The 17,067-nt window shown below is 37.5% G+C and overlaps 1 protein-coding gene across 2 annotated transcripts in view; it reads right to left on the bottom strand.

Annotated features, from left to right (window-relative positions):
* The window catches only part of SRGAP1 (SLIT-ROBO Rho GTPase activating protein 1), a 251,609-nt gene that overhangs the window by 63,097 nt on the left and 171,445 nt on the right, over positions 1 to 17,067 (bottom strand). For both annotated transcript variants that reach the window (XM_054580037.1, XM_054580038.1), the window contains exons 7-8: positions 5,345 to 5,566; positions 3,141 to 3,242 (exon numbers count right to left, since the gene is read on the bottom strand). In XM_054580037.1, coding sequence (XP_054436012.1) covers positions 3,141 to 3,242; positions 5,345 to 5,566 — 324 coding nt within the window. The remainder of the gene's footprint in view (positions 1 to 3,140; positions 3,243 to 5,344; positions 5,567 to 17,067) is intronic.

Raw genomic sequence — 17,067 nt, 5'->3', positions numbered from 1 at the left:
TCAAATCTTTTCTTTTAACTTCTACTATTTATGAGGATACTGAGGTCATTTCACAAATGCTTACTGCTCTCTTTTCTTCAAGGCAGGTGCTGCAAACTCAAATATCTTCAAGGGCCGAGGGAGTAATGAAAATGAGGCAAGTGGGCTGAGTGGGAAGCATGGCAAAGCAGCAACTCACACTCTGTGTCTAGGGCAGCATCTATTGCTCAGCTCAAGCAGGTTATCATCCTGCAGAAATGGAGGTCTAGTATAACAACACCTCCTAATTTTGTAGAAGCTAAAAATCAATATTTTTATTTAAAATTTTTAAATACAGCAACTAATTTTTACAAGTCACTGTAAACAAAATTAATATGACCAAAGGGCTCTTAGCATATAAATCCTTCTAACAAGGCTTCCTACAGTTTCAAATGGTTCCCATTATTTGCAGTCACGTAAGATTCGGTGAAAAGGTTCAGGTATTTACTGAACTGCACTATCCATTCCTTTGTAAACTTGGATGAAATGCTCTCTCAACTTTGGTATTTTTATAGCAGTCAAAATTATCTGTAGGTGATTAAACTCTTGCTAGTAAAATTTGGACTTTATGAGCGTGTATGTTTTTGTGTAGAGGCAGACAGGTATATAGAATTATATATGTTTCTTTAGTTGTATTGAATATATTTTGGTTTGACACTATTGTGTCCGTTTTCTGTCCTATTAGTAAGAGGTTCAGAGGCAAGTTCTTTATTTATAGTAAAGTGCTGCACAGAACTCCAAATCAGCAATGACTGCTATGTTTTTCCCAAGTTACGTTTCTGATATTTCACATTATATGAATGACTTCTTATATGCTAGACAGATGCTAACTGTGACTTACTCATCTCTGTACTCTCCATACCGGCAAAATATGTGGAATGTAGAAGTTGCTCAACAAACATGTCTTGTACCGAACTGAACTGACCCGCAGTAGCCCGTCTCCTCAGGTGGGCTCTCAAGGCCTCTCATCACATGACTTCAGCTTCACCTTTGGCGCATCCCCACGGTTAACCTGGGTGATAACCAAACTGCTCTGGGAAGTCAAGGTTCTCCCAGGGTACCTTGAAATATGTTGAAACATGTTCCCCCTTTTATACCTATGGAAATCTACTGATTGTCCAAAATCCATTTTTTCCCCCCAGAATCCAATTTAAATCTTACTTTCATTGGGAATCCTATTCCACTGCAGTGAATCTGTTCCATACAACAAATTATAAACCACCAATCATGCTCACAGGAACTCTCAGGACAGTCCAGTTCATTTGTTTCTACAGTAAATTTTTAAGAATTAACCCTCAGGAACTGCTGCCTGCCTCATCAGTTTATGAGGGCACTGGGCTTCTCCAAATTCATACCCAAAGGGCATACATTAAACGTTGCAAACTCAGAGGCCTGCGGAGGCCAGTCAGAAAATCAGGAGCTGAACGACTATGGCAAAGGGAATTTAAAGACCCCAGTTCCCCGCTTCGTGAGGCAATTCAGGCCCAGAGTCTCCAGGGCCCTGTTTTTAATAGCCCCAAACTGCAAAAGCCCAGTGAAACAGGTCTGTGGGCTGCCAGTTTTGACCTTGTGTATAACACACTATTTTCCTAGAGTTTGGAGATCTTTTCCAAATAAAACAGCAGGAAGAGATGCATAAGAAAAATGTGGAGGTCCTGCACACACTGTAAATTCAGTAGGATGCAGTAAACAGTATGTGATGAGTATTTCGTGATGCCTCGCTCAAACCCTAACGCCTAAATTCAAACACCTCAAGGAGAGCACCAGCTGTCCCTTGAAAAGGCTCATTTGTGGGGCTTTACAGAGATGGAGGTCTTAATCCTGTTGGTTACATCTTAAATACACATGTTTGAATAAAGGGTGGCTTGGTTCTTCTAGAAAGAACAGAAGCCAAGAAGCTGCGATGGCGTTTGACCGAACTATACTGGTCTTCGAACACATGAGTCTTTTTTAATAAAACAAACACATTTGCATAGCTCTAAACATCCCAGTGGGATTGGAATAAAAGAGAGCACTAAAGTGAATTTTCATAAAATTCATTTTTTTTTCTGTTCCACAACTCTTACTTTGGTGAATTGTTTGTCTCTAGAAATAGATATTTCTGCTGGGGCTGTCAATCAAAGGGCTCTATGAGTGGGTACAGTACCTAGGCTGACCAATAAGAGAATCTCATTTCCTGGATCTAAGGGTTGGCCCAGAAGTATGCGTGACAAGGCAGGCCAATGAAGGATCCTCTTTCAGGCAGAAGTGCTGGAATGGGTGAGGTGGCAAGCTGTAGGGACCATGTAGCCCTGGCAGTCCCAATATGGGGCAGAGGGAAGGAAACTCCTACCGACACACCTGAAGGTACCACTTCAAAGTGATGAAAACAGAGATTCTTGATAATATCACCTAAATACAGATTTAATTATGACTGCAGCTACTGCAAACTTGATCAATAAGTAAACTTCAAACATATAAGTTTGGTTTGGGTCTGTATAAATTACAACTGAGAGCCATGATAATACAAGAAACATTTGTGATTCATGTGTTTATTTAAGAAGAACGTGGGTCCAATTAAATTAATTTCAGAAAGAGGCAGCTGATTTGTATGACTGCTTTCTGGCTCTCTATACATTTATAATTCACATTTTATGTCTATACATTTACACCCACTAATGTCAGCAAATAAACAGTTTCTATTTAAAAAAAATATGCTTTTTTGTACTAATTATATCAGTAATGAAAGTTTCAGTCCCCAAAATCTACAGAATACAGAAAGCATAACAAGTACTCATTTCAAAAGTTATGACTAAATGAATGTGCTAGTCAAAAGTTCCATGCCACACGTTATTGTATATTCTTGGGCACATAAGTTGAATTTGATAACCTATCGGAACAATTTTTAGTGTGAATTATAGATTCCATGTGTGTGCAGTGAATCCCTAGCAAAGTATTCATCTATGGTAGAATACAGAATCTGCATTTAATCTCTACGAAGAGTATTTTAGAAACCCTGATTTAGCCGAAAATGCATGATGAAGCCATTGTGTTTAGAATGTTAAGTATGCCTAGGTCATGTGAAAATGTCTTCCAGTTGACATTAGAACTCAGATTACTCGTTGGGCAGAAAGCATGCTCACCTCCTCATTCTCGATTTTGAGAGTGGCCAGTCGGGACTGCAGCTGCTGGTACCTGAGCATGAGCTCCGCCTGGACCGGCTGCTGAGCGCTGACCTGACACACCTGGTGGGGAATCAGAAGCCATGTATTACAGCAGGGCACCATCAAGCCAGCCTCCAGAGGGACTGTTCTCCTATTTAAGTGCTGCATGAATCACACCGATCCCAAGATTCCAATTACATATCTACTTTTAACAGCCTCCTCAAAACCTCAGTTTTAAATATGAACTGGATACGTAAGTGGGGAGAGCAGAATGCAGCTGTTTGGCCTGGATATGACTGAAAAGTGAGCAGCTGCGGGAAGCATCGCTCTAAGAACGGGGCAGTTGCTGGAGAGGGAGCTCTGATGCTGACATCTCACTTGTGGAATTCTTAATGACTATCAGGCAGGCGACAGTGTGTGAAGGATGATCCAAATGGAACATACAGGCCCAACGGGGCAGGCAGCAGAGCCTGCTGGTTAGAGTTAGCAGGGTGACCGTGTTAAGTTACGAAAGCTCAGTTTTCATGTCTATGAAATGGGGATAATAAGAGTTCCCGTGCCACAAGTCTGTTGTCAGGATGAAATGACGTAATATAGACAAATCCCTTAGAACACTGCCTGGAACAATAAAACCTCAAAAAAATGTGAAGAGCTCTTATTTACATCTTTCAACCATGGCTTGTCTTCTCAATGCCAGGCAAATGATGTGAGTCGCCATGAACTATAAGAGGCCACTCATCTTATGCTTTGTCAGATTATTTTGGCCATGATCTCAATTATAAATAAGGTCAAATTAAAATCTTTTAATTATATTAAAATTGTGCCTGAAACAATTTCTTTTCCTCTTTCTTTTTATGGAAATATCATCAGCAGATGAGAATATTCTTTTATGGAGTCTCCAAAACATCATGGAGATTATTGATCCCTGGCAATGCTGGCCATTAAAAAAAAGGCAACAGACTCACTTTATTAAAAATAATAACTGTTTTGAAAAAAGGTAAAAATTATTCACCCAATGAAGTCACTTGTCTGTGATAGTTTATCATTGTACAGCGTGGGGTGAAAGTAGGTTTACAGTTGTTCATATAGAAAATAATACAATAATTAATAATATAAGAATAAATAATAATATAAGAATAAACTGTGTGTTTCATGTACTTAAATCTACCTTTACACCACCCTGTATGTTTAACATATCCATAATTGAAAAATTAAAACAGCAACCACTTGGAGAAACAACTCTGGGTAGCATAAACCAGGCGCCTGTCAAATTCACGTGATACTGGTACAGAAAATGCTTACCATTTCTAATCAAGTAATTCACTCTACCAAATCAAGCAAACATATAATTAGATTAGAAATGAGCAGGTATGAACATATATATCTTATAAGTCTTAACATTAGGTGTTTCAGAAAAAATTATGATATTGAAAAAAATCTACCTTGGGTATTATAATTACGTCTATTTTAAAAAACATACTGTCACCACAATAAGCTAAAATTGGATTTTTAATGTATGAATATTGTCTTGCACAGCTGGGACATCAAGTGTTATATAGCATGCTCCATTAATTGGCTCTTCCTGTTTTTCCTGGACCACAGACAATAAAATATACCACTGTAATTCATACATGGTTAGAATGGATATTTTCTCCATTGGGAAAATAGGATAGAAAGGTAAATTCATATAAAGATACATCATTTCTAATGCTCACTTCACCAATTTGAAGTCAAATGGAATATTTAAAAGATGTTTTGCATTTTTTTCCCTCTCTCTCATTTTCCTGCCATTTATAATTATTTTTCTTAATGGGGATCTTTAAAACAGGATTACAAGATGTCTTCAGATAGATTCCATTGAGCCAGCAAAATGTTTTGTTCTGAATTTAAATCTGAGTATCTTGAGGTAGAGGAAGAAGTTTTTAGCTATCCTGGGACAGTTCAGTGCTTACACCCAACTGAGTTGCACATAAATTTGTTTGGTCTCTGCAGGCATTTGAGTAATTTTATCCTTTCTCTAAAAGGTGGTAACACTGGCTGATCTTAGCATAATACTATGTTAAGATCCCATCTGAAGGCAGGAGAGAGAAAACAACTGGGAATTCTTACAACTGTTGGGTTACAGCAGGCGGTGAGTAATGTAAGTGAGGAGACAAATCATCCGTTTTAAAATAATTACTGACCTCATCACCCAGGTGGGACTGAAACTCGAACTTCATTGGTGGACAGAAGGCAGCAGGGTACATCTCCATGAATCTCTGCTTATCACTCCTGGGCTCCAAATTGTCAACTGCATTCTCAATAATGTCTAAGCCTTCATGCCTGGAGGTTTCAAGGTTATACTCCGCAGAGAGATATGTTCTTAGGGCTCTGTTCAGACTTGCATGGTAGCCAAGATCACAGCACTTAAAAATTAAAAGAATACCATATGAAGGGATTGAGAGGTACAGATTGGTAGTTACAAAAGAGTCCTGAGAATGTAAAGTACAGCATAGGAAATACAGTCAATAATATTTTAATAACTACGTATGGTGCCAGGTAGTACTGGAAATAACAGGGGTATACTCTGTAAAGTATGTGTTGTATAACCACTCTTCTGCACACCTAAAACTAATACAAAATAATACTGAATGTAAATGGTAATTTAGAAAATTTAAAAAATTAAAAGAACACCATATACAAAAATTACTTTGAAAGGAATCAAAGACTTAAATGTGACAGCTACAATTATGGAATTCTCAGAAAACACATAGAGGTAAACCTTCATGACCTTGCATTAGGCATTGCTTTCTTGGATATGCATCAAAAGCACAGGCAACAAAAGAAAAAAAAATACATTGGATTTCATCAGATTTGAAGACTTCTGTACTTCAAAGGGCATGATCAAGTAAGAAGGTAATCCACAGAATGGGAAAGTAATTTTTTTGCAAATCATATATTTGATAAGGGATTTGCATCTAGAATATATAAAGAACCCTTACAACTCAATAATAAAAAGACAAGCAGCCCAAATAAAAATGGACAATGGACCGGAATAGACATTTCTCAAAAAGAGATATACAAATGATCACAAACATATGAAAAGGTGCTCAACACCTGTAGTCATCAGGGAAATGCAAATCAAAACCACAGTAAAATACCGCTTGAAGCTCATTGGGATGACTATAATCAAAAAGACATGACAGCAAGTATTGGGGAAGATGTGGAGAGGTCGGAACCCTTCTACACTGTGATGGGAAGGTAAAATGTTACAGTAACTTGCCAGAGTCTGGTAGTTCATCAAAAGATTAAACACAGAGTTAACATATGACTTGGTAATTCCATTTCTAGGTATGTATACAAAAAAATAAAAACACTTTCATACAAAACTGTATGTGAATGTTTATAGCAACCTTATTAATCACAGCTGAAAAGTAGAAATAACCTAAGTATCCATCAATCAATGAATAAACGAAATGAAATATTATTCAGGCATAGAAAGAAACAAAGTACTGATGCATGCTACAGTATGGATCAACCATGAAACATTATGCTGAGTGAAAGACGCCAGTCATAAAAGACCACATATTATATGATTCCATTTATATGAAATGTCCAGAATAGGCAAGTCTATAGAGACAGAAGGTAGATTACTAGTTACCTGGGACTGGAGGATGGAGGAATTGGGGAGTAATGGCTAAGAGGTATAAAATTGCTTTCTGGAGTAATGAAAATGTTCTAAAGTTGACTGTGTGATGGATACACAACTTTGTGAATATACTAAAAGCCAATTGTAGGTTTTTAATGAATAAACTGCATGGCATGTGAATAATATCTTAATAAAAGTGTTAAAAAAAGGAAAAAAATCAAACATGAAAGGAAATAATAAAAAAATAGCATTTAGTTTGTCCATGCATACTGAGACTGATACAATGACTTATTGAAATCTTTCTAAAATGCAAACGTGCTAACTGTAATATTCTGGATTTGCATAATTTACTGAGGACTCAATAATAATCTGTACTCTTCTAGAAATGAGTAGAGGTTTGATTATGCCAAAACTGTCTGCAAATGCCTTATTTCTTATCCCTAGAATAAAATTCTTAAATAAAAAATGGATGCCAAGGGACCTTTTATTAGAGATAGAAACAAAATTCTATCTAATAAATAAAAGGGCTTTAGCATTTTTGAATCTTCATTACCTTTAATTTGTATTTATATTTATTTTTTCATGGTGCATTTCAAGACTATAACTAAAAAACATATATAGCCCTGTACAAGATCAATTATTAATTACTGACAATTTACGTTTGTACATAAAAGCAATATAAATCTTTTAAAGAGGAAACAAGTGGTTTTAAAGATACAAAACCAGGTCATCCCTATACTGTTCTAATGAAGTTCAATCAATTCAGTTTGATTGACTTCAACTCACTAATTGGCCACCTGTTAGGTGCCTGAGACTCCACCGGGCTCCAGTAATATAAAGACTGGAACACAGTAAAATATAATCTCCATTCTCAAGGAATTCAAACAAAAGCTGTTCATTAGTTTGCTACTAAGAACAGTAGAGGCACAAAGGAAGCAACCTTTGTGTAAAGGATGCATCCACCAGGACATGAACCATCAGCTCTGTCTTCATGAAGGTACAGATTTAATCACTGACGTCCTTAGAAATGCCAATGTATTTCATCCCACCCTCACCCTCCAACTTCAAAATTACTAAATTTGGAATTTTTACATAAAGATATTCTAAAATCTTGTTAATCAAAGTGCGGTCTGTGGACCAGCAGTGTCAACATCACCTGGAGCTTGTTAGAAATGCAGAATTTGAGCTTCACCCCTAACATACTGAATTAGAATCGAAGTTAAAAAAAAAAAAATCCATGGGTGATTCATATGCACACTTAAGTTTGAGAAGCACTGCACTAAAACAATGAAATATAAGGGTCCAATAATACTGTGTTTTGGCAGGGAGGGGTGTTGGTTTCCTCAATCAGGCAAAAGAATTGACTTGATTAAAGATTACTTGATTTTAAAAAAGCAGAAAGGAGCTGCCACATCACAATTGTAAATACAGGCAAAATACAGTTGCAAGATGCAGTAATCAGCCTAATCATTAATGCATTTCCAGTGGAATCAACTACACTCTAATATAGAGAATAATTTTCAGTTAATTAAAAAATTCTAGTCTCAGATGAGCGAAGTCCACTTTTATTGCTCTTGCTCCTCAAAATCCATAAAGATTCTGTGATGCAGTCTTATACACATCAGAGGGACTGAAAAATTCTATCATTCAATAAAACTTAATTTTATGAAAACATGAATTTGTAAAGAACTGGCTTCATTTCTCTGAGGTGTACCAGTGCTTCAAAACACCCTACTCTTCTGCAAGAAGACAGATTCAACTTGACTGTAATGAAGAATAACACACAAGCTGCTTTATTTTATGAGTACCGATTCCAATGGGACTTAAGAGAAAATTGATGTTGAGAGGAAATAAACAACCCAAAGGAAAGCCCTTCCACCCTTGTCCTATAGAAAACAATCTCTTCAACAACTTAAAAGAGAGGAAGAGAAGAACAAAAGAAGAGGAAGAAAAAGAAAGAAATGCAATCCCATCTACCCAACTGCATGAGTTAGAGCTCTGAAAAATACTAAGTTTTCCTTAAAACTAACCGTTCATTCTTTAGATTTCTAAGCGTCGCTTTTTGCAGGGAGTAGATGTCGAGATTACGGAAGCACCAGTGCGTGTCTCCACACCCAGGCGAGCCAGGCGGACCTGGCAGGTCAGGACCCAGGCAGAGGCCACTGACCACTGTGGTTTCCTAACAGCTTGGGGAGAAGCATGCACATTGGCTTAGTAACTGACCAGGGGCCTCGCCAGGGGTCTTCCGGACTTTGGCTGCTACCCTCAGGAGATTTCTGTGGTGTGCTTTGGTGTAAAGTTTCCTCTCTGACCCCTACAGTGCTTATCAGTCTGTAAAGTACTTAATTGGCATGATTTTGTTATGTCAGATATGCAGTGTTCTCTCCAATCTAGGTTTTTCAAGCACCCTGAGCATTAAAAGAAACAAAAAATAGGAATAAAACTCTTATTCGAAGTCTCCTGAGACAGCAGGGCCCAATACAGAATCATCTTTTTTTCTAAACTGGAAGCTCAAATGACACTGGATACGTTAAGATTGAAGATCTTTGTTAAAAAGACCTAAAGTAATTCTATGGAGCTTATGAATTATTAATGATGATATGAAAAGCCAGCTTCTGCACAAAGAGTTGAGTTATAACCCAAGCACATTCAATACTGAAAATACATAAGAAACCAATAAAATAATTCATGAAGACAAAGTGTTGTTCTGATGGATTTAAAAAAACCCTCTGACTGGATACATAAAATTATGGATTAAAACTGGGGAAAGAATGTTGGGAGCAGAACCGTGAATTATTTTCAAATATCCTAAGAGCTGTCAAGACAGATTTCACTAGATATTAGTGTACATGACCAAAGTAGGCTAATTTTGTTAGGTGAAAGGTTGCAATCAGTATGAAAAATGAAGATGAAATCCAGGCATTGAAGACTGTGATAAACGCTTCATGTTGTCCAAAAGGCTGAGAGTTGGCTGAAGCACACTGTGCGGGCACGATGTCAGGTAAAACCGGGTAACAGCTGTCCTGGGAGATAACATCAATGACATGAGAAGCCTCAGTGTGGTGAAAGCTTGGTCCTAGATGGGAGTTCCCATAATGGGACTCTATGGAAAATGAGTTCAACACACATGTCCCCAGTAAGAACCAATGTCATTTGCAGGGCAGCCCTGGAAGTGCCTACAGGGCAGCCACAAGGCCCTGTGTAACTCCAGAATTAAGCAGTTGTCATGAGAATGGAGAAGGAAGGAACTCTTCTACAAAAGTATTCTACCTTGACTTTATGGCTCCTGTCTTCGTCTGAGAGGCTTCCATGACCTTTGTTTCCTGGGTCCCCATCTCTAGCTTTTAATAAGCTTGACCTTGACCATTCCACAGCTTTAGGTATTGGGTAAAGGCTCGATCTACCTCTTATTTTGAATTTTTCTGAAGAATGGAGTAACCCAAGCAAACTGAAGTGCAAAAACAACTTCCACGTGACCAAAGAAAGTTTTGAGAGGGCAACCTCTCTAGCTATTCGGTACCTCATCCTAGAAACCACAAACACATTTTTTTGCGAGAGATGGAACTGGAAAAACAGAGCTGGATGTCTAAACTTCTACAAGCAGCTTTTACACATTGCTTTCACATCTGGGTTTCTGACAGCCCATCAAGAGCTGACAGTTTAATTCTTGTTGCTGTTAGCAAAACCTCTCTTGAACAACAAAAAGGTCAAAATGGTACATTTATCTATGTGATAGGAATGAAGACAAAGTAGGAGACAGAAGAACTGAGGTTGCATATGCCTCAGCCAATGAGGAGGCTGGAAAAACCATCTGTTGCCTAATACAACTCCCACCCACATGGGCAGTCGCTTCCCTCAGAGGAGCTGCTACCACAGACCCACTTATCCCCGTGCCAAAGCTCTGTAGCTACCCTGAATCAAATCCCAAGAGGAGAGAGAACAAATAAAGCAAGTCCAAATAAATACAGGTCCGGTGGTCAATGCTATGGAGAAAAGTCAGAGGAATAGGGAGTACTCGGCGGAGGGGTATTGCTCTTTTATATAGGGCGGCTGGCAGGTGCAACTTGAAGAAAAAGAATCAGTCTTGCAAAGCTCTGGAACAGAGTGTCCTAGAGGAAAGAAGAAAGGCTCTGGGCAAGAAAAAGCTTAGTGGGTCTGGGAACGAAAGGCCAAGGTACCCGAAGCACGATGTCCAGGGGAACGTTGTAGAACATGACACTGAGTGGCGGGTGGGCACCAGTTCACACAGGGTCTTGATGAATAGTTTCAATATTACTCTAAGGGCCATGGGAGGCCTTTGCAAAGCTTTAAATAGGGATTGATAGGCCTGATTTATCTATTTTTAACACTTTGGCTGCTTGGGAAGAGAACAGATGATTGACTGGAGGTTTTTGGAGGAACCTCCTTCCTAAGCGCAGGCAAGAGGTGAAGAGGTTTTTGTCTAGGAGAGTTGGTGTGCAGGTGGTGAGAAACAGCAAGGTTTGGGATATTTAGGAAGCAGAGAAGATAGGATTTGCTGATGCATTTATATGTGGGAAAATGAGAGAACTGGATTTTTCACTTGTTCAATGGGTAGAAAGAGGTGCCATTTTCTGAGGTGTAAGAAAAAGTTGTGCATTTGGAGGATGATGATGACAATGATGGGCAAGAGGTTATAAAAAGTTGTTTTGAGAGCTTGGCATATTGAAGATGCCTATTAGAGATGTTCAGTTGGCACATGGATATACAAATATGAAGCCCAGGAAGATGATCAAGGCTGGTGACAAAAACCTAGTAGCCATCATATAGCATTTGAGGCAAGGGACCAAGAGATAGAAAGCCAAAGGACATGCCTTAGGTGACTTCCAAAATTCAGAGGTCCAGCCAAGAAGGGAAGCGAGCACGGAAGCTTGAGAAAGAGCTGCCTGTGCTGCTGGTGGAAACCAGGCAGGCGCCGTGTTCTTTAACAAAGGCCCTGCCACTTCTCCGCTGGAAGAAACTCTAAAAGCCATCTACTTCAATTGCCCAACTCATTCGGGTTTTTAAATACCCTTACCACCACAAAGGGATAAAAATATGCATAATCAGTTTATATGATAACTACACCATCCTAACTCATTTAACATCATCCCTCTATAATCTTCCTAAAAGAGCTCAGGCCTAACGGGGACTACAGTATTACAATTTGGCAGGCTTTTAGGGATAAATCTTAATACCATTACGTATGGGGGAAAGTCAAACTAATTAAGAAAATCTAAATTCTGAGTAAGTTTGTTTTTTGATTAAAACACATGTCTCTAGAGACAAAAAAGATAAGGCTAAAAGCTTTAGGACAGCTTATTATTTAGAAATGATAAAACAAACATGGCATGTGCTATATGATGTAATCTAATTTCAATTTCATTCTGTATAAATGGCTAACAAAACCCATGAGAGTTATCTCTACCAAGAAAATGAGCTGGAGTAGGGGGTTATTCTATGGCAATATCCCACCTTTATAAGGAGTGACTGGAGACTGTGATGCTGTCTTGTAAGAATAACAAATGCTTTTTTATTACTGGGCAGGTGCTCTGGGACAAAGCACAAACAGAATTTTACTTTTGAGGACTTTGTTTCTCTGAATGCCTTTTGAGGCAGGTAGGTGTGGAGCTAGACTGAAAGAGGCTACATATTATCAGTTCTGCATTCTTAAAACCAGTTGTTTAAAAAATTCCACATATAGAGTGGTGAATTTGATTATACAGATCAGGGATTCCTAACATTATGGCTTGTACTCTCTTTGCAAATCATAATTACTTGAAAATTTTAGCAATTATAAATATTTATCGCCTGTATGATTTTTATTTTGGTGATAAATCCTAATTCTTACAGAATAATTAGCTATAGTCTCTTTTGCACTTAATGTTGGAGCTATTAATGATCACAGTTGTGAAATCTATTATTTACAAAACTACAATCTATTTTCCCCTGTAATTATGCCTTTATTCTCCCAAACCAATTAAATTTCCTTTGGTGAATATCTGCAACATATTTCTTACAATTCGTACTTATTCTTTAAAATGACATAATAAAAATTCTCAGTGTGAAATTAACTCTGTTCCACTTTCCACCTGATTTGAAACGAAGAGACTGTTACTCTACAAACCGAATTTACTTAGGATCTTCTTCAGAGAGAGACAGAGGAGAAGGCATCTTAATAGTCTTCTGCTTCCACTCTGGATTAATTAATATTCAATTCATTCTGCAAAGCAGAGGTCAGCAAGCCTGTGAGCCAAGTGCAGGCCATTGCCTGATACCGTAGATCACGTCTGACTGCAATACAACCACGTCCACCGCTTTCTTATTATCTATCTAGGGCTGTTTTTACACTAGAATTAAGTAGGGACAGAGACCATATGGCTTACAAAGCCTAATGTATTTACTATCTGGACACTTACAGAGAAAGTTTATGCTCTAAAACATACTGACCAATGCCAATACACTGTAAGCACACACAGCTCATGGGCTCTCTCTAATATTCTGATACATTTCTGCCTCAACATTTCTGCTCTGTATGCACCCAAGGGTCGATTGTATAATATTTGTGCCACTTACAATTTAATTATAAAGTAATTAATATATTAAATAAATTGATAAAAAGTGAGAAAAGAGTTATTGTAAAGACAAGAGTAAGCAAAATTGGAATAAATTAGGCAAAGGTATGCTAATGTGCAAGATTAAAAAATTGTAAACATCTGAGGTATTTTTTAAAAAAGATTTTATTTATTTATTTTTAGACAGAGGGAAAGGGACAGAAAAAGAGAGGGAAATATCAATGTGTGGTTGTCTTTCATGCTCCCTCTACTGGGGACCTGGCCCGCAGCCCAGGCATGTGCCTTGACTGGGAATCCAACCAGCACTCCTTTGGTTCGCAGGCCAGTGCTCAGTCCACTGAGCCACACCAGGCAGGGCTGGAGTACTTTCTATTCTACATTAAAGAACTCAAAATTAGAGATCATAGATAATACAAAATGGATGTGGTTGTGCAAATGAAGACTACTCAGCACTCCATAAAAAAGATAAATCATAATAATTAAAAGACCGACAACTGCAAGTACATTCATATCCTTAGATTAAAATATTTAAGGCATGCTTTTAACCACTTTTTAAAATAGTTCCCTGCTTTTTCTTTTTTAAATACAGGGTGAGGCAAATGTAGGTTTACAGTTTTGAGTATGTGAAACAGAGTTTATTATTGTATTATTTTCCATATGACCAACCTACTTTTGTCTCACCCTGTATAAAATATGCCATACTTACAGACAAGTGCAAAATATATATGCTCCCTTTAAGTAAATAAAACATCGCTGATAGTTCAGAAGTCCCCTAAATTTCTCCTTACCAATCACTATCCCTTCCCTTTTCCCTAGCGATAACTCTATCTGGAGTACCCCAAACTGTCTAAACCTGGTTTGGTATACTATATTCAAATATTTCCAGCAAAAATAAGAGTAATTACTTGTGTAACAATTGAGTCATTATTTTCTTCAGTATTATTACCTAGTACAGTCATACCTCGGCACCCGTTGGCTTAGGAACTCATCAAAGCCTGTACCCATCATATTTTGACACACACACAAAAAAGTTTCAGCACTCAGCGCTTATTCAGGACTTGCTGCACTTGCTAGAACCTGTGTGAGTCATGCCGCCACCCCACAAGAGAAAATGCTTCATTGTTCGACACTTGTGGGTTTTGGCATTCATCACGGGTTCCGGAATGAATTAATGACAAGTATCAGTAAACTTTAGATGTCTGATATCTAATACTTTTAATTTGGACTTTATCAAGTAGTTCATTTATTTAGTTTATAAAAGTATTACCAATGGTAGAGTTCATCGTAATATTGATTTATTGATCACAATAAGGAACAATGAAAATTTAAGATTTATTAAAAATAAATTTCGGTAGAAATCCAATAACCACTGTTTAGAAATAGAAGTATTTCTACATTGAAAGCTATTTCTGAGAGAGACAGACAGACAGAGACAGAGAGAGCACACGAGTTTTATTAATTCAAACTAATATTTGAATTGGTAATACTTGACAGGTAAAGATGAAGTTTACCTAAAATATATAAAAATTGGAATTATTCATTTTTTTAAAAAAGCTATTAGCTCACCTCCAAATATATAAAAAACTTTAGCTAGTTTATCAAAGCATTGAATTACTAGTTTTTAAACCTCTAGTAATTAAGAGGATTACATTAAATAGGATGTCAATAGTATATATGTGTGTGTATACTATATATAAATATATACTATTTATACTAATATATAAATTATTAGTATATATTATATATTAGTATATATTAATATACTATATACTAATATATACTAGTATGTATAATATTACATTATTATAGTATATAATAAATGTACACTATTTACAAGCATATTTATATATACATATAAATGAATTGTCTGAAGTGCCTGAAAATGTTATTCCTCTTTAATTTACATGATTAATTTGTACTGTAAGACAGCATTTGCTTACTTTATAGCTCAGATATTGTTGAGTTCCAAAGTTGCAGACTTCCAATTTAATACAATCCAAATTCAAGAGCTTTTAGAATATCCATAGTTTGTTACAAAGGGGGAAAATTTAACTATATAATGGAGTAATGAGTCACACACACACTATGCCAATGATCAATTTACCATTACTATTGGTGGGTTAAACAGATGTTGTTACAAATCTATATAAGATGTAGCAGCATCGCCTATGATGTATTCTGGTGTAAAGGAATTAACTTGAATTCATCAAGCCTTTTATATAACTCTGCTTTGTAGGAAATATGGGAACTGACACTGAGAAACAGGCTAAATGACACCACAGTTAAGAAATCTAGAAGCTAAGATGTTTTAAGAAACAACTGTCCATATCTCTTTAACAAGGAATTTGGCTATATAAAAAAAGACTGAAGGAACACACCACCCAGATGCAATGTGTGATCCTAAATTGAGTCTAGTCTAGACATAGCAGCTGTGAAACATTTTGGGGTCATAAATGGGAATAGGGTCGGGTTAACAGATGAGACGGTTTATCTGAAATGGAAAGGTGGAGATCAATGACTTTAGAAAGTAGGTTAAAAAGCCATTTGTAAAATATAATTTCATACTCTTCTGATATAAAAATATATATGTGGACACAGAAAACATCTATATTTTCAGTGATGATCTTGGGGGGTAAGAATGCAGTCATTTTATTTTTGCTTGCAGTATTTTCTAGTTTGCTACAATGTACATAAACTGCTTCTGTAATAATAAAAGACTAGTTTTAAAAATAGAAATTCTATGGAAAATTATGAGTTTTTACATTAATAAATCTTTAAATCATGGTCTATCACAAAAGTTATACAAGACAGATCCTGACATGGATAGAAACCAAGGGAAAATAGAGGTGATATAAAAAAGGGTCTCAACTTGAACTCTTTGATTATTTATAATGATTTGATTTAATGAATATACATTTAGTATCTTTCACTTCACATACAAAATGCTACACATTAAAAATTTGCCTTGACTTCTGATCAAAATAGAGGCATAGGTGGACACGCTTTGCCTCCTTCTGCAATCACAGAAAGAACTACAACTAGATCTCAAAATAAATGACACCCAGAAACCGTCAGAAAATTGAGCTGTGTAGAAGTCCAACAGCGAAGGATTTAAAGAAGCCACATTTCATCCAGGTGGGTAGGTGGGGTGGAGTCGTGGAGATGGGAGAGGCAGGGAGGTGCAGTGTGGCCTGGAGGCAGTGGTGGTGGCAGAACTGAGGATCCCCCATTCGCGTTTGGTAGGTAGAAATTGGGAGGGATACCTTGGGAGTGAGTGATCCCAGGCCTAGGCCAGACCATACAGCCCAGGGTTCCAGTGCTGGGGAGATAAATCCCCACAATTTCTGGCTGTAAAAACCAGCAGGGATTGGAGTGGTGGAATAAACTGCTGGGTTTTCAGGAGACTTGGTTTAAAGGGCCCGAGTGGACTTAGAAGTATACAAACCCACCCACTCTGGAATTCAGCACCAGGGCAACAGCTGGATTGATGCCAGTCACCTGCAGGAAGTGGGTGAAGTGATTGGAAATGGGGCAAATGCCAGGCAAACCTCCAGAAGGCAGGCAGCGGACTCTCCCCTCTCTGAACCCTTCCCCCACACAGAACCATGAAAGGATGAAACAGGTTGCCCCACCTCGGAAATTACTTAAGCCTCCACTCCACACAATTTACAGGTGACTTTTCTAGACAGGGAGTCAAAGCAGCTTT

The sequence above is a fragment of the Pteronotus mesoamericanus genome, unplaced genomic scaffold (assembly GCF_021234165.1).
Source record: "Pteronotus mesoamericanus isolate MK-2021 breed Mesoamerican mustached bat unplaced genomic scaffold, CSHL_Meso_final contig_56, whole genome shotgun sequence".
NCBI lineage: Eukaryota > Metazoa > Chordata > Mammalia > Chiroptera > Mormoopidae > Pteronotus > Pteronotus mesoamericanus.
This window is presented reverse-complemented; position numbering and strand designations above follow the sequence as displayed.